Raw genomic sequence first — 18,013 nt, 5'->3', positions numbered from 1 at the left:
TAGAATTTTGTGGAGGATTTTTGCATCTAAGTTCATGAGGGATTTAAGTCTGTAATTTTCTCTTTTTTTGTGGTGTCTTTACTTTTTTTTTTTTTTTTACCTGGTTTTGGTATCAGGGATATGGTGGCTTCATAGAATGAGCTTGGTAGTATTCCGTCCTTTTCTATGCTCTGAAATACCTTTAGAAGTAGTGGTGTTAACTCTTCTCTGAAAGTTTGGTAGAACTCTGCAGTGAAGCCATCCGGGCCAAGGCTTTTTTTGTTGGGAGTTTTTTGATTGACTTTTCAATCTCTTCTCTTGTTATGGGTTTATTTAGTTGTTCTACCTCCGTTTGTGTTAGTTTAGGAATTCATCCATTTCTTCTAGGTTTTCAAATTTGTTTGAGTATAGTTTTTATAGTAATCTGATATGATTCTTTTAATTTCAGTTGGGTCTGTTGTAATATCGCCCATCTCATTTCTTATTCGGGTTATTTTCTTCTCCTATTTTTCTTTTGTCAGTTCGGCCAATTGTTTATCAATTTTGTTGATTTTTTTCAAAGAACCAGCTTTTGGTCTTATTAATTCTTTCAATTGTGTTTCTGTTTTCTGTTTCATTTAGTTCTGCTCTAATTTTTTATTATTTGTTTTCTGCTGGTGCCTGAGGGTTTCATTTGTTGCTCTCTATTTGTTCAAGTTGTAGGGATAATTCTTTCATTTTGGCCCAAGTGCTTAGCTTTTGCCAAGAGCAACGTTCTTGTCTGGTTCCAGAGGCGTAAGTAGGCTGTGTGTCTGGTGTCTTCTCCCTGAGGACACTGAGGCCGAACGCAAGTACCAGCCCGCCGCCAGTCCCGGGAATGGTGCCTGGGCTTCCAAGGATTCTGGTCTGGTATCTCCTCTCCGCTTCTGAACTGTCTTTTCCTCCCCTTGCCCCTCAGTTCGTTTTCTAACCTTGCCTCTGATGTTCACGGCTCCTGGCTTGTCATAAATATACTTGTTTCACTTGTGTTTTCAGGTCTTTGTTGTGAGAGCGCTTGCTGGAAGCGTCTGCCTGTTCCGCCATCTTTGCAGTGGCGCACATTTTAAATGGGAGTAATGAGAAGCTGTGGTTCGAACCTAGCCAGCAGTGCCAGGGAAGAAAGGCCTGGCAATGTGCTCCAGTAAAAATCACAGCCTAGAAAACCCTATAGAGCAGTTCTCCTCTGCACACATGAGGTCGCTATGAGTCAGAATCGACTCAACGGCACCCAACAACAATATAGAGTCCCTGGGTTGCCCAAAGAGTTAAGTGCTCAACCACTAACCAAAAGGTTGGCGGTTCAAACCTACCCAGAGGCTAGGCTCTTCAGAAGACAGGCCTGGTGATCTGCTTCCAAAAGGTCACAGCCTTGGAAACCCCATGGAGTAGTTCTACTCTGCACATGTGGGGTCACCCCGATTCAGAGTTGACGTGATAGCAGCTAACAACCACAACTAGAATCAGTTCAGTGTCTCCACGTTCCGTGGCTTCCACGTCACAGGTGTGGTACTACCTTTGATGGCTCCGCTCCACCGTGCTCCTGGCCAGCCAGGGTGTTTCAGTGGGAAGGGGTGCTCATAGCTTCCCACCTACATCCCCCTCGTATTCAGACGAGGACCACGGGCCTCTGAGGTGGGAGAGACTTGTCCGAGGTCAGGGGCTTCAGACAGGAGCCTCAGTTCTCTGAGCTGCCTCTCAGCATCTGTGAAATAGCAAAGATTAACAGCGTAGTGGTTGACAGCTTGGCTGCTCACCAGAAGGTTGGCAGTTCAAATCCACCAGCAGCTCCTTGGAAACCCTGTGGGGCAGTTCTACTCTATCCTATAGGGTGGCTATGAGTCGGGATCGACTCGACAGCAACAGGTTTGGTTTGGGTTTTAACGGATGGACAGGGCTGGGGCAGGCAGTCAGTATGGAGGGACCTAGAAGTACCTTCATAACCCCCGGGGTGCAGGGATGTGACCAGGACAAAGCAGACTAGCAAGGAGGGTGGGATGCTGTGCAGACCCGGAGACAGAGGGTCTCTGTGAGACCCTGGCTGAGCTGGGGGTCAGAGGGGCCTGGGTTCGAGTCCAGCTCCAGGCTCGAGTGGTTCCCAGACCTTCTCATGAGCCGGGTGTCCCCCTCCCCTGTGGGAACACACTGCTCCTGGGGAGGTACGGGCTTCATGGTGTGCCAGGGTCCCTGGGCTGATGCTGTTGTCCTGTCTCCAGGTCGTCAGATTTCGGGACGTCCTACACCAAGCTCACGCTGCAGCCTGGCGTCACCACTGTCATCGACAGCTTCTACATCTGCCCCACCAACAAGAGGAAGGTGGGTGTCATGCTGCGGTCAGTGCTCGGGGTCCCAGGCCTCCATCTGCTGTCCATGGGCTGGAAGGGCGGGAGCTCAGGGTCCCAGGCCCCACCAACAGTCCTTGAGGTCTGCGTGAGAGGCTTCCTCCCAGCGAGGGCTGTGCCCTCAGCAAAGCCAGTGATGTGGGGGTGGGCCTGGAGCGGGAGAACGTGGACCGGCTCCTGCTGGTTGGTGCCATGGGGGCCGTGGTGAGTGGCGACTACTTGTTTTCTGGTTGCTTGGGTGTGCTTTGTTTTGGGTTTCCATCTGAGCTCCATGTCGTGATTCCTGGTCTGGGGTGACCTTTCTCACCCTGCTCCCTGCCTGGCTGGTGAGTAGGAAACCTGTGAGCTCAGTGCCGCCCACCACCAGGCTCCGTGAGGGGCCCCTCTGCAAATGGGGGGCTGTGTGTGGCCCCAACAGAATTCAGTCAATTAGGGAAGCCAGTCAAGGGGCAGCCGCCCTCCACGAACTCAGTCCCACGATTAAGGCAGAACAGAAGCCACACGGGCCTGGCCCCACTACCTGGAGCCTCAGTTTCCTCTAGTGAGAGCGTGCTAAGCACGCATCTCGTGCAGAGAATTGGGGCGTCAGGGCTGAGATGCATGGAGCCTGGTGTATGTTCCCGGCACCGATCCTGTGCGCAGCCCCTTGTGTTCCCTGTGATTTAGGGAGGACCCTCTGGGCTGAAGGAGCCTTGGTGGCCCAGTAGTTAAGAGCTCAGCTGCTAAGCAAAAGGTCGGCAGTTCAAATCCACCAACTGCTTGCTCCTTGGAAACCCTATGGGGCAGTTCTACTCTGTCCTGTAGGGCCACTATGAGTCGGAATTGACTCCACAGCAATGGATTTGGTCTTTTTTTTTTTTTTTAATGAACTACAGAAGGAGCTCTGATGGCTCAACAGTTAAGCACTCTGCTGCTAACCAAAAGGTCGGCAGCTTGAACCTACCAGTCGCTCCTTGGAATCCCTATGGGGCGGTTCTCCTCTGTCCTATAGAGTCGCTATCAGTCGGAATCAACAGCAGCAGGTTTGGTTTGGCTTGTTTCCTCTGATCTGATCAATGAGCATGGGGTCCCCATGAGTCGGGTGCCTCTACAGTGGCAGCAGCAACAGGCGGATAAGGATGACAAGGTCGCTGTACGGGCGGAGCGAGGGCGTGGGCGTGCTCTCGGGTGGCAGAACTGTCCTTGGGAGAGGGACGGTGGGAGGCAGCTTGGCTGGATTTTTTTTAAGACAGCGAATTTTATTCTTTTTTTTTTTTTTTTGATGAAAATATACGCAACAAAACATGCACCCGTTAAGCGTTACACTCTTTTAGAGAACTCTGTGGGATCAAACTGACAACAGCAACTCTAAAGGACTGAGAGGAGCGTGGGGGCAGTGAATTTGTGCTCACGACGGTGAAGTAGTCGGAAGAGGTTGGGGGAATGACGGCTCAGTGTGTAGAGCGTAACCAGTGTCACTGACTTGCTCATGTGGAAATTGGTTTGGTTTTACATGCACGTGGACGCAGAAAAGCCCCGGCAGTCCCTGTTGCGACAAAGCTGATTCATGAGCCTGTGTGAGGAGCTGGGGTGGCGGGAGGCAGGGCCTGGGCCGTCTCCAGCGTCTGAGGGCCGAGCCTGAGCTGGGCCTGGTGTGGTGCGGGCTGCCCTGCATCTGTCCCTGGCCCTGCGCAGCCTGAGCCCTTGGGAGTGGCGATGGGCTGGGTGGGAGACTTTGTGGAAGGTGATTCAACAGACCAGAAAGCAAGAATGTCCTTCCGTGGTTGCTGGAACGTGTCCACTGTTTGTCCAGTTTCTTGATTTGCTCAGTGGCCCCCGTGACAGATCATGGTGTGCAGGACCCTGGGCTGGCACCTGCAGGCAGTGGGCAGGGCTGGGGGCGGCACCCTCACCCCAGACCCAGGCGAGAAGCGCAGGCTCGGTGAACGCAGAGTCAGCAGGTGCAGAACCTTCATTGATTCACTAAAGATGGCAAGTATCTCTGAACCTGACACTGACGGAGATTTGATCACAGGCCCGCCAGGCCCTGGAGCACTGGCCACACCTGGGCTCACCAGGCTCCCAGTGCAAAGCTCTGTGGAGCAGAGGGGTTCCCCGTGTCTGTGAGCACGGCCCTGCCCCTCGTGCAGGCCGGACATGGTGGCTCCCTGTGTACCATGGCTTGGCTGGACAGGCAGCCTGAGCACTGCTGACCTATGTGGAGGCTGGACATCTTATTTCCTCCCCAGGCCTCAGTTTCTCCATCCACAAGGCCCATTCCAGTGCCGACAGACTGGACTCTCCTGTCCCCTCCCAGGGATCTGAGCAAGAAGCAGCTCGGGGAAGAGGCAGCCCACGTGGGCAGAGTTCTGACTCACCCTTTTCCCCATGGCCTCAGCAACAGGACCTCCAAGCTCTTCCCAACACCCACACCCCTCACTCAACAGAACTACACGGAGTCCCGACTTTGTGCCCTTGTCTAATCTTGTACGTGACAGATGTAGCTGAGGCACCTACTGTGTGCTGGGCTTCGTGCTCGGTGCTGGTCCAGCCTTGTAGATGACAAATGTACATGAAGCAACCACTGCGTGCCAGGACCTCTCTGGACACTGGGGTGCAGAGCTTCTAGAACTGCCGAGGGTGTGATGGGGACGGAGAAACCAAACCTCTCCTGCTGCATTTAATGGAGGGAGTAAGACCTTTCCTTACAAAACAGCCCGTAAAAGGCCCAGAGTCAGACTCTGAGTCAGGAGCCAGGGTTTCCTCCGGGTGGTGCTGCGTAAGGGGAGAGAGCGACCCTGCACCACAGTGACGCCTGTACCAGGTGACCGCGTTTGGGGAGAGATTGGTTCCTCCACCGGCAGGGCTGCCTGGGCCAGCGTGTGCGGATAGGTTGTGCGGGGAGATGGGAGCACTATTAGGAGTCCGTTTATGGACAATCACAGCTGAGCCCTTTATAGCTTCTTCGGAGACGGCCCAGATACCCCCTTAGGTCTCCTCTCAGTACCTCTTGGATGGGACATGGTAACACAGTGGCCAAAGACAGGTGTGAAGACACAGCCCAGAGAAGCCGGCCAGGTGCCAGAGCGCTTCCAACTTCCATGTCTGATATAAAAATTCATGGGAATTTCCAGTTTGCTCCATTTTATGTCAGTGTTGGTTTGTATACTCGAATCACAGCCTCCTGCCCCTGGGGCCGGCCTGTAAAGTCTGAGCAGCAGGAGTGAGCTTGTATTGCTGCCTTGTTGGGAGTGCTCTAGGCTGCAACGTGTTCTGCTGTGACGTCAACTTCCCCAGGGTTTGGCTAGATCCCGAAGCGGCTCCAGGCCGGCCTCTGGGAGAGAACATGGCAGGGGGAGGGGGGCACAGGGTAGGGTTCGCACCCTGGTTCCGCCCCCTCCAGGCTCTCAGCCTCAGTTTCCCCCTGCAGCACCGTTTGGGGCCAGTGGAGGACTTGCTGGCCTGGCCTCTGGTGGCTGAGGTCAGTGTCATTGTTGTAAGTCACCAAAGGGGACAGCTGACCCCACCTACACAGGCATTCCAGGATCAAGCGGCCATGGGGCTCAGCGCCTGGCACGAGGGAACTCAGACAGGACTGCCTGCTGCCCCATCTCTCCAAATCCCCCTGGGGGACCACTGGGCCTCACCCTGGACAGGGCTCCCGGAGCAGGGCCGGCTGAGTCTCAGCCCCAGGAGACCTCACTGGCTCCCTGGAGACGGGGAATGGGCTCAAGGCCCACCCCAAGCCTCAGGAGATGGCTGGAGGGCACCCAGCCTGGCCCTGGGGCCCCTCATGGGGGTAGGAGCACTCAGAAAGCCGCAGGAACTAGGACTCAGGACCAGGGCCCTGTGCCCTGAGAATAAAGACCAGATGGAGTTGAGCAATGTGTGCTGGGTCGGGGGGAAGGGGGGAAAGGAGAATGGGGGAGGGGGGAAGATACGAGGGGGCGAGTGGGGAGGGGCTGTGGGGGTAAGGGGTGAGTGAAGAGGGTCCAGGGAACCTTTTGTTTTCCGTCCTTAACTCCTCTGTTGCTACAAGCTTACACGTGGAGATCAGGCCAGGAGAATGCTCACAGACATGAGTGTGGCCTTCGGGTGGGGGCCCAGGCCTCCTTGGAGCCAGCTCCTCCTGAGCATGGGCTTCAGGGGATCACCAGGAACTGGCTGGTCTCCCCCGCTGTGGGCACTGGACCAGTTTGTAGAGCTTCTGTGACAAGTTACCACACATCCGGTGACCTAAAACAATGGAGATGTATCCTCTCACAGATGAGGGTAGAGGCAGGAGTCTGAGAGCAAGGTGTGGCAGGGCGGTGCTCTTGAGGAAGGCTCCAGGAGAGGGTCCTTTCTTGCCTCTTCCAGCTTCTGGTGTTGCTTGTTGCTGGCTGCCCTTGGCATTCCTTGGCTTATGGCCACACCACTCCCATCTCTGCCTCGTTGTCACATGGCCGTCTCATCCATCTCTTCTCCTTCATAGGACACCACTCACAGAGAGCTAGGACCCCCTACTGCAGTCTGAGGAGCCCTGGTGGAACAGTGGTTAAGAGCTTGGCTAACCAAAAGTTCGGCAGTTCGAATCTGCCAGCCACTCCTTGGAAACCGTATGTTGTTGTTGTTAGGTGCCATTGAGTCGGTTCCGACTCATAGCGACCCTATGCACAACAGAACGAAACACTGCCCGGTCCTGCGCCATCCTCACAATCATTGTTATGCTTGAGCTCTTTGTTGCAGCCACTGTGTCAATCCACCTCCTTGAGGGTCTTCCTCTTTTCTGCTGACCCTGTACTCTGCCAAGCATGACATCCTTCTCCAGAGACTGATCCCTCCTGACAACATGTCCAAAGTATGTAAGACCCAGTCTCGCCATCCTTGCATCTAAGGAACATTCTGGTTGTACTTCTTCTAAGACGGATTTGTTTGTTCTTTTGCCAGTCCATGGTATATTCAATATTCTTCGCCAACACCACAATTCAAGGCGGCTGCTCTTCTTCTGTCTTCCTTATTCATTGTCCAGCTTTCACATGCATATGATGCAATTGAAAATACCATGGCTTGAGTCAGGTGCACCTTAGTCTTCATTCAAGGTGACATCTTTGCTCTTCAACACTTTAAAGAGGTCCTTTGCAGGAGATTTACCCAATGCAGTGCGTCTTGTTGATTGTGGATCCAAGTAAAACGAAATCCTGGACAACTTCCATCTTTTCTCCATTTATCATGATGTTGCTCATTGGTCCAGTTGTGAGGATTTTTGTTTTCTTTATGTTGAGGTGTAATCCATACTGAAGCCTGTGGTCTTTGGTCTTCATTAGCAAGTGCTTCAAGTCCTCTTCACTTTCAGCAAGCAAGGTTGTGTCATCTGCATAATGCAGATTATTAATGAGTCTTCCTCCGATCCTGATGCCATGTTCTTCTTCATATAGTCCAGTTTCTCGGATTATTTGCTCAGCATACAGATTGAATGGGTATGGTGAAAGAATACAACCCTGACACACACCTTTCCTGACCTTAAACCAATCAGTACCCCCTTGTTCTGTTGGAACAACTGCCTCTTGATCTATGTAAAGGTTCCTCATGAGCACGATTAAGTGTTCTGGAATTCCCATTCTTCGCAGTGTTACCCATAGTTTGTTATGATCCACACAGCCGAATGCCTTTGCATAGTCAATAAAACACAGGTAAACATCCTTCTGGTATTCTCTGCTTTCAGCCAGGATCCATCTGACATCAGCAATGATATCCCTGATTCCACATCCTCTCCTGAAACCAGCCTGAATTTCTGGCAGTTCCCTGTCCATATACTGCTGCAGCCGCTTTTCAATGACCTTCAGCAAAATTTTGCTTGTGTGTGATATTAATGATATTGTTCTATAATTTCCACATTCGGTTGGATCACCTTTCTTGGGAACAGGCATAAATATGGATCTCTTCCAGTGAGTTGGCCAGGAAGCTGTCTTCTGTATTTCTTGGCATAGACGAGTGAGCACCTCCAGCGCTGCATCTGTTTGTTGAAACATCTCAACTGATATTCCATCAATTCCTGGAGCTTGTTTTTCGCCAATGCCTTCAGAGCAGCTTGGACTTCTTCCTTCAGTACCATCGGCTCCTGATCATATGGAAACCCTATAGGGCAATTCTACTCTGCCCTCTAGGGTCACTATGACCCAGAATCGACTCAGCGGCAGTGGGCTTGGTTTTTGTTTACTCCATTATGGCCTCATCTGAACCTAACATCTTAAAAAAAAAAAGAAAGAAGGAAACCAAACGCACCGTCGTGGAGTCGCTCCCGATTCACGGTGGCCCCGTGTGTGCTGGAGAACTGCTCCACGGGGTTTTCCAAAGCTGATTTTTTGAAGTAGCTCACCAGGCCTTTCTTCCAAGGTGCTTCTGGGTGGACTCAAACCTCCAAACTTTCAGTCTGCAGCTGGTTGTGTTTACCTTTTGTACCACCCAGGGACTCCCTGTTTCCAAGCAAGGTCACATTCACAGGTACTGGGGCTTAGGACTTAAGCGTACATTTTCTGGGGACACAGTCAGCCCACTACAGGCACTGAGGCCGCCAGGCCTCTGTCGAGTGGTCTTCATTGTTCCTGAGCTGTGGCGTCTCATCCTTCTGTGGACACCTGAGCCATCACAGAGGTGGTTTAAAGTTCAGGTTTCCCGCCCCCACCCCCACCCAGCCACTCGCCCATCTATCCATCCATCCATCGTTCATTCATTCTTCTACCCATAATCCATCTGTCTATGCATCCATCCATCCACCCACCTACTCATCCATCCATCATCCATCCAGCCATCACCCATCCAGCCATCACCCGTCCATCCGTCCTCCATCCATCCATCCATCCCTCCGTCCATCTATCCATCCATCCATCCCCCATCCATCCATTCTTCTATTCATTCATTCATTCGCCATAATCCATCCACCATCAATCCATCCATCATCCATCCATCCTCTATCCATCCATCCTTCTATTCATTCATTCTTTCATCCATCCATCATCCATCCATCCGTCCATCCATCCGTCCGTCCATCCATCCATCCCTCCATCTTTTGTTCATTCATTCTTTCATCCACCCATCCATCCATCTCATGAGCTTGACATGCACTGAGGCCTGCTCACACTGGACACAGCACTGAATGCTTCGACCCCATCAAAGTCTAGAACGTGGAGGTACTATTATCTCCAACTTACAGATGAAGAAGCTGAGGCACACACAGATTGGAAGATTCTATGCTGCTGGCCTTGAAGATGGAGGAGTGGCCATGAACCCAGGGATGTGAGCAGCCTCTAGAAGCTGAAAAAGACCAGGAAAGAAATTTTCCCCCGGAGCCTCCAGAAGGAATCGGCCCTGCCGATTCCTTGACTTTAGCCCTGTGGGACCCATTTCCGACTTCTGACCTCCAGAACCGAATGATGATACATTGGTGTTATTCCAGGCCATTAAGGTTGTGGTAATTGGTGTTGTTTCAGGCCATTAAGGTTGTGGTAATTGGTGTTGTATCAGGCCATTAAGTCTGCGGTAACCTGTTACAGCAGCAACAGAAGACTCATACATACACTACCCCTGGGTTCCAGGATCCCAGAGCAGGAAGAGGCCTGGGGTGGGGTGGGTGCAGCGGTGTCACCCAGTGTGATAACTCATGGTGTCACCCCCCCATGCTAATTACAATATTGTAGCTAAAACACCAGAAAATTTGGCAGAAACAGCTACTATTAAAACATTGGCAGCAATGAAAACAGCAGCGTGACCTCGTGTGCACGCGCACACGAAACCACGTGATTCGAAGCGTCCCTGTAATTGGGTAATAATGACAGTCTGACCGGAGCGCATCGGAAGTTTCAAAAACTAACCTAGTGTGGAGTTTTAGCCTTGTAGGTATACTGATGCATGTCAGCTGGGCTTATGAATAATGTTTTTGTTGTTATAACTGACTATAGGGATTTTTTTTTAGTTTTTATCGTGCTTTAAGTGAAAATTTACAAATCAAGTCAGTCTCTCACACAAAAATTTATATACGCCTTGCTATATATAATCCTAGTTGCTCTCCCCCTAATGAGACAGCACACTCCTTCTCTCCACCCTGTATTTCCATGTCTATTCAGCCAGCTTCTGTCCCCTCTGCCCTCTCATCTCCCCTCCAGACAGGAGCTGCCCACAAAGTCTCACGTGTCTACTTGAGCCAAGAAGCTCACTCTTCACCAGTATCATTTTCTATCCCACAGTCCAGTCCAATCCCTGTCTGAAGAGTTGGCTTTGGGAATGGTTCCTGTCTTGGGCTAACAGAAGGTCCGAGGACCATGACCACCTGGGGTCCTTCTAGTCTCAGTCAGACCATTAAATCTGGTCTTTTTACGAGAATTTGAGGTCTGCATCCCACTGCTCTCCTGCTCCATCAGGGATACTTTCATAAAAAATAATAAATTTCTGCTGAAACACTGCACAAAAATTTTATAAACAGTCATTTTGGTGTCACCCCCTCTGACAGTGTTTCCCGGTACAGTCCCCACCCCTTGCACCTCGCTGGTGATGCCACTGGGTAGGTGGAAGTGCATGGTGTCTGTGACCCATGGAAAGCCAGGACCATCTGGTTTGAGATGGTCAATTTCACGTGTCAACCTGGCCAGGCAAGGGCGCCCAGTTGTTTGGTCAAACACTGGTCTAGATGTTGCCGTGAAGGTGTTTACATGGATGAGCCTTTAAATCAAGGTCCTTGGGTGGCCCAAATGGTTTGCACTCAGCTGGTAACCAAAGAGTTGACTGGCTTGAACCCACCCATCTGCACTGCAGAAGAAGACGCCTGGTGATCTGCTCCTGTGAAGATCACAGCCAGGAAAGCCCTATGGAGCCCAGTGCTACTCAGTAACCCACGGGGTCGCCATGAGCCAGAATCAGCTCGATGGCAGCTAACAGCTACAACAGCGTTTGCGTCAGGTGGCCTCAAGTAAAGCAGATCACCCGCCATAACGTGGGTGGGCCTGATCCAATCAGTTGAAGGCCTTAAGAGCCCAAAACGGCTTTCACCAGGCAGAAGCATTCTGTCTCCAGACTGTAAACAGACCTCCTGCCAGAATGCCTCTCCCCCACCACCTGGCCCACCTCTGGGACGCAGGACCTCCTGAATCTCCAACCTGTTCCCTGACCCAGGGAATCTGGACCCACCAGCTCCCGTAATCTCATGAGCCAAATCCTCAAAACCTCTCTCTCCTCCCTCCCCCGCTCCTCCTGTCCCCCCTCCTCCTCTGTCTCCCTCTCCCCCTCCCTCGCTCACTCCTTCCCTCTCTCCCTCTCCTTCTCCCCTCCCTCTCTCCCTCACTCTGTCTCCCTTTCCTTCTCTCTCTCCCTCTCCCCTCCTTCTGTCTCCCTCTCTTTCCCTCTCTCTCCCTCCTCCCCTCCCTCTCTCCTTCCCTCTCTCTCCCCCTCCTTCTCTCTCTCCTTCCCTTTCTCCCTCTGTCTCCCTCTCCCTGTCTCACTTCCTCCCTTCCCTCCCTCTGTCTCTCTCCCTCCGTCTCCCTCTCCCTGCCTCACTCCCTCCTTCCCTCCCTCTGTCTCCCTCTCCCTGTCTCACTCCCTCCTTCCCTCCTTCCGTCGCTCTCCCTCCCTCTGCCTCTCCCCCTCCCTCTCTCTCTCTCCTCCCCCTTCTCCTTCCCTCTGTCTCACTCCCCCACCTCTCTCTAGGTGTGTTTTATAGAGAGCCCTGATTCAGACATGGCTCAACCTTTCTTGAGATTTTCCTCTGTCCTGCCAGTAAAGCTGGGCACTTGGGGCCACCTCTCACGCCCTTTGGTCCTGTTTCCACACACAGCCGGGAGACCCCCCGAGGGCTGAGGGTTCTCTGGGAAAGGAAGGGAGCCTGCACTGTGGACATGATGGGGACAGGAAGGCAGGGCCTGCCCATTGTACAGTGATGGTGGGCGGGTGTCCACACTCCCAGCGGGGTGGGGCTGGCCTGGGGCCGCCATGGCACTGTGACAGGTACCTGCACCACACCCGCAAAGGCACAGGCTTGGGGCGAGGCAGAATTGGGGCTGGGGAAATCTCAGATCAGAGCATTAAGTTCCTCACTGGCAGTGTGGGTGACTCTAGAGTGATGAGCCGTGAGAGCTGCAGTGTTGGCCTGAGGCAGAGCCCCTTCACCCCGTTCACCCCATAGCACCCACTGCCACAGGTGCCCCACAGTGAGGAGCCTGCCAGGGTGACAGGTGCGGTGTAGGGGAGTAGGACCTGCCTATGGAGCCCTCCTGCCGCCCTGGCTCTGGGGACAGGTCAGAGCTGGAGCCGGGGAAGCTGCCGAAAGTGGTCAGACACCTGCAGCCTGCTGCATACGCAGCTCCTCTTCAGCCTGGGCCCCTGACGGCCTTCCAAACGGGTGGGGGTTCTGGGGGCTGGAGCCCCTCCTCACTCGTCTGCTCGCCAGGGCCCGCCCAGGGCCTGCACCCCAGCCCAGGGAATGCACGCAGCGAAGGGGAGGGCAGTCTGGACTGCTGGGCGGCTGGGGGGGTGCTAACATTGGCTCCACACAGGAAGGAGCCCCACACAGCTGAAAGAGCAGCCCCCATTGGACCAACCCAGGGCCAGAGGGTGGCGGAGGGAGCCCGTGGTTTTGTTCCTGCTGCGTGTGTGTGAGTGCGTGTGTGTGTGTGTTTGAGTGTGTGGTGTCTGTGTGATGTGTGTGTGTGTCTCTGTGTGCATCTCAAGCAGCCGAGGAGGAAAATGTTGGCTCATCAACCAGAGCTGACACGGGGCTGTGAACCACGGGATGCCTGGCAGGGAGGGGGCTCCCTCTGGGCCTCTGCTTCTGCGTCTGCAGAAGGAAATGCCACCCCCTCGGTCACCTCTAGGCCCTCTGGGTGTGGCTGCTTTGTGCGGCTGCGCTTCACTAAAACAGGGTGGGTGGCAGCGGGGCTTCGGTGCAGCAGCAGAAACCAACCCGGATGGCTGTGGCAGGAAGGGTTTTATGGGAAGGACGTCTGGTGAACGCAGAGCAGCGAGAAGGTGGCCGGGCTCAGGGCAGGAGCCAGGAGGCTGCGGGGTCTCCATAGCGGCACGGTGAGTGCCCACCCAGTGTCTCCCTCACACCCTGCTCTTGCCTTTGTCCAGACGGACAGTTCCAACGACAACCCCCGTGGTGGTTATCCTGCATGGGAAAGCAGTGTGCTTTTACCAGATAAAGGGGACTTCCAGTGACCAGTGCACACCACAGGTCCATCAGTGACATGGACAAACAAAGAAGCACGCCTCCCACCCTTTGTCCATCCATCTGATGGGAAGACAGAGGGGTAAGGTGACAAGACCAGGCCTGGAGGTGGAGCAGACCCGATTCAAGTCCTAGCTCTCCTGTGTATGCACGCTGTGTCCTGAGCCAGTTACGGGGTCCCCCTGAACCCCCTATTTCTCATCTGTGGCTTTGGAGGGATGACAGCAGAAGCCGGAAGCCTGTGTGGTCTCTAATGCCCTGTGGTCCACAGAACAATGGTCCCCCAAGGTGTCGACATCCCTGTCCCCAGAACCTGTGAATACAGGGCCTACCATGGTGAAAGGGACAGTGAAGTGTGGTCACAGTGAGAATCCTGAGACAGGGAGATGGCTGCGGGTTACCTGGGTGTTGTCACAAGGGTCCCTCTGAGAGGGTGCTGGAGGGTCAGAGGCAGGGAGAGAGTCTACAGTGCTAGAAAGCAGGTTTTGAAGATGGAGGAGAAGCAGTTGCCATCGAGTTGGTTCCGACTCACAGAGGCCCCCATGTGTCAGAGTAGAACTCGGCTCCGCTGAGTCTCAGTGGCTGATCTCTCAGGAGTAGGTCATCAGGCCTTTCTTCCAAGGTGCCTCTGAGTGGACTCGAACCTCCAATCTTCAGTTAGCAGTCTAGTGCGTCTTTAGTACCAGGGGCCCTGAAGGTGGAGGCCCAAGCCCGTTGCCATTGAGCTAGTCCTATCTCCTAGAGACCCTGCAGGACAGAGCAGAGCTGCCCCACAGGGTTTCCAAGGCTGTAGTCTTTACGGAAGCAGACTGCTACATCTTTCTCCTGAGGAGCAGCTGGTGGGTTCAAACCACTGACCTTTCAGTTAGCAGCTGAGCACTTTAACTATGCACCACCGGTGCTCCTTGAAGATGGAGGAGGGGCCCGAAATCAAGGAATGCAGCTGCCTCGAAAGCTGATAAGGGCAAGAAAACGGATTCTCCCCACAGTCTCCAGGAAAACCAGCCCTGACGATGCCTTGACTTGAGCCCCGTGGGACCCATATCAGACTCTGACCCCCAGGACGGTGCAGTAATAAACTCCTGTCAGCAAAGAAGAGGAAGACCCTCAACGAGATGGGCTGACACAGTGGCTGCAACAATGGGCTCAAACATAGCAACAATTGTGAGGATGGCGCAGGACTGGGCAGTGTTTTCGTTCTGTTGTGCATGGGGTCACTATGAGTTGGAACCAACTTGGTGGCACCTAACAACAACAGGTGTATGGTGGTTCCCTACAACGGCCACAGGAAACTCACAGGTATACCGAGCACCTGCTGTCTTATCTCCCAGCATTTCAGGGAGAGAGAGACACCACAGAGGGGGTCTGTGGCCACCAGAGGCTCCCTGCTGAGAGCAAAGGACACAGCCCTGTGACCCACAGTCTTGGGATATTTAAGGATTGGTAGGTTCCCACCCCTGTGTCCTTGCTGCTCACACTCTCCTGGGCAGCCTGAGTTTTCATCACCTGGCGAGACAGGTGCATCTGGTGAACGAGGACCCAGGCTTGCTGTCCCCAGTCTGTGGGTGCCACCACTTGTGCCAGCCAAGAAACTAGCCCCGAGGGTAGGCAGGGGCCGCCCGGGGGCAGGGGGGACAGCTGCAGCGGGGCTGGGGCTGTGTGTGCAGCCCAGCTGCCCACCTTTGTTTCCCACCGAGGGCTGTGAACGGGCTGGGTTCTGTTTATTCCTTTAGTTTATTGTAGTAAAACATACGTAACATAGAATTTACCACTTTAACTAACTTGACTATAAAACCCAGTAATGGTAATTACATCCTCCGTGTTGTACAACCATCACTGCTGTCCATTTCCAAAAGTTTCCATCCCCCCAACAGAAACTTGGGGATTTTAAGTTTTGGCCGTTCTCCCCAGAGCCCCTGATAACCTCTAATCTGGTAATCCCTGCCTCTGCCTCTTCTAGATACTTCGTGTAAGTGGGATCAGACATTTGTCCTCTTGTGTCTGACTTACTTCGCTCAGCAGGGTGTTTTCAAGGTCCATCCATGCCGTGGCAGGTATCAGGAATTCCACGTCTGGATGGACCGTGTTCCGTGTGCCCCTCACCTGTTGGTGGACACTTGCGTTGTTTCCACCTTTTGGCCGTGGTGGAGAAGGCTGCCATGTACTGTTTTCATGCTGCTTCTTCTGTCTAAGCCGTCTTATTTCAAGGTTGTGCTTTGTCTGCTGCTCTGACAGCTGCTAACCAAAGGGTTAGCAGTTTGCATCCACCAGCCGCTCCTTGGATACTGTGGGGCAGTTCTGCTCTCTCCTATAGGATCGCTGTGAGTCAGAATCGACTTGACAGCAACGAGTTTGGTTTGGTTTGGTTTTTCCTGTCCAGGATCGGCCCAGGGAGGGCTCTTGGTTTCTGGTGCGTTTGGCCGACGAACTGACTGCTTTTAGCTTGCCAGAGCAGAATACGCTAGAGCTATAAAAAAAACGGTGATCGGCATCCTTAAGGAGCATAGCTCAGGTATTGCGGGCTGACGTCTTTCAGCACACCCTCCACCTCGCACCCTGAGTAACGCGATCACCTCTATAAACGGGGTTGCCAGGTCAGGCCCGGCAGGGGTTACTGAGTGCCCACCGCGGGCGCAGTGTGCTTCCCGTGCTGCCGTAGGTAGAAATGAGGACCTGCCAACGACCCCGCCAACCATCCCGCCGTGGAGAAGCCCAGCGTCCAGAGGGAGACAGGCAAGAAGATGGGGGTCACAGTACCTGTTCCCTGGGTGGTGCAAACAGTGGATGCACTCTGTTGCTAACTGAAAATCTGGAGGGTCGAGTCTACCTGGAGGTGCCTTGGAAAAAAGGCCTGGCGACCCACTTCCCAAAGGTCACAGCCATGGAAGACCCTGAGGAGCAGGCACAACCTCGTCCTCAGTTGGTATTTGTTTCGTAACAGAAATGAATGTTCTCAGAGGACCCCAAATTCCAGGTTCCAGACACAAACAGTGTGCTTCTCTTTCCTCTCTCTGCCTCAGGGGGACCTTTTGCCCTGGAAGCCTGGGGTGAGGCTCCATGTGGTCAAAGAGAATTGCCCACACATTGTGTTTCTGCCTAAATGGTTTTTTTCTAACGCGCTGGTCCTGGGTGGTACAATGGTGAGTGCACTGGGCTGCTAAAGGCTGGAGGTTTGAGCCCAGCCAGAGGCACCTCGGAGGAAGGCCCTGGTGATCTGGTTCCAAAAACCGTGGAGCACAGTTCTACTCGGACACACATGGGGCCGCCTGGAGTCTGAGATGATTCACAGCCACTAGTCTGGCTGGTTTTGGAGCAGTTTCAAGTGACTTGGTGTTTGGGCACAGGTGCTGCAGGTTGACAGTAAGGAGCTGATAAAATTCAGAAAGGACTCCCTGGGTGAGACAGATGGCTCTTCACACACTCAGCTGCTAACTGCAAGGCTGGAGATTCCAGTCCACCCAGAGTGCCACAGAAGAAAGGCCTGGCAATCTACTTCCCAAAAATCAGCCACCGAGAACCGTATGGAGCACAGCTCTACTCTGACATACGTTGGGTCACCTTGAATTAGAATCGGCTCTGCTACCTGGGTAACGCAGGGTGATGCGTGCCGGGGTGGAGGGTGGTCAGGGTCTGGGACGTGCAGGACGGCACTGACCCAGCGGTGAAGGCAGGCTCCCGCCACACTAACACCAGAGAACAGCTGTGAGAAGCTGTGAAGCTGCCTCGCCGTCTCCCAGCAGAGCATGAGCTCTGCTGCTGTCGCCGTGAGCGTGGAGTCACGCGTGTGCTCACGGCCCCCTCACCCCGAGCTCTCCTCATCTTTGCTGTTACTGAAAAAAAATGGACCAGTGCCTCCTGGGCCGGGTCCCAGGGCATGAAAAGAGAGCGTGATTAGTATATGAATAGATTGTAATAGACAAATGATACCACTGTGTAATTACTCCGGTATGAGACAGTGATTACATGGCTAATTGTGCACCGCACACCGGGGCGTTGTTAATGGTGCAGGCGCGGTAACGGTGCCACGCAGGCATAAATAGACACCTAAGTACCCTCCGTGATTCAAATCCTAATTGTCATGTAATTAGAGAGCAATTAAATAGCTGTTTGTCACCTATAAATGAGCCATTATGTGTGCTGCAAAGTCCTGCTGTACTTTTAACGAAACGTGCCCGCTCCCTTGCTGACCGTAAAGTAAAACGCCTTTTCCCGAGAGCGAGGGCCCCAGCGCGTGGAACCAGCCTACGGCACTTCTGGGGGTCCTAGCAGCTCGTGCTACTTGAAGCCTGGGGTAAATGGGCATTTCAGACCTCCCAGTTCACTTGTTCTTTTCCTCGTTGCTGCATGGAAGATCAAGATTCCCAGGAAGGCCCCACTGGGCCTGTCTTGGCCTGGGTTCTCTAGAGGAGCAAAACCAGTGATACATATATAGAGACAGAGAGAGAGAGATTTACCTCAAGGAAATGGCTCACCCAACTGTAGGGGCTGGCAAATCCCAAACCTG

The 18,013-nt window shown here is 53.4% G+C and overlaps 1 protein-coding gene across 1 annotated transcript in view; it reads left to right on the top strand.

Moving 5' to 3' along the window:
• Positions 1 to 18,013, top strand: part of SORCS2 (sortilin related VPS10 domain containing receptor 2) — a 565,855-nt gene that overhangs the window by 376,234 nt on the left and 171,608 nt on the right. The window contains exon 3 of the mRNA XM_064286206.1: positions 2,211 to 2,310. Coding sequence (XP_064142276.1) covers positions 2,211 to 2,310 — 100 coding nt within the window. The remainder of the gene's footprint in view (positions 1 to 2,210; positions 2,311 to 18,013) is intronic.

This window comes from Loxodonta africana, chromosome 5, assembly GCF_030014295.1.
Source record: "Loxodonta africana isolate mLoxAfr1 chromosome 5, mLoxAfr1.hap2, whole genome shotgun sequence".
NCBI lineage: Eukaryota > Metazoa > Chordata > Mammalia > Proboscidea > Elephantidae > Loxodonta > Loxodonta africana.
The sequence above is the reverse complement of the archived record's forward strand: the minus strand, read 5'-3'. Positions and strand labels throughout refer to the sequence as shown.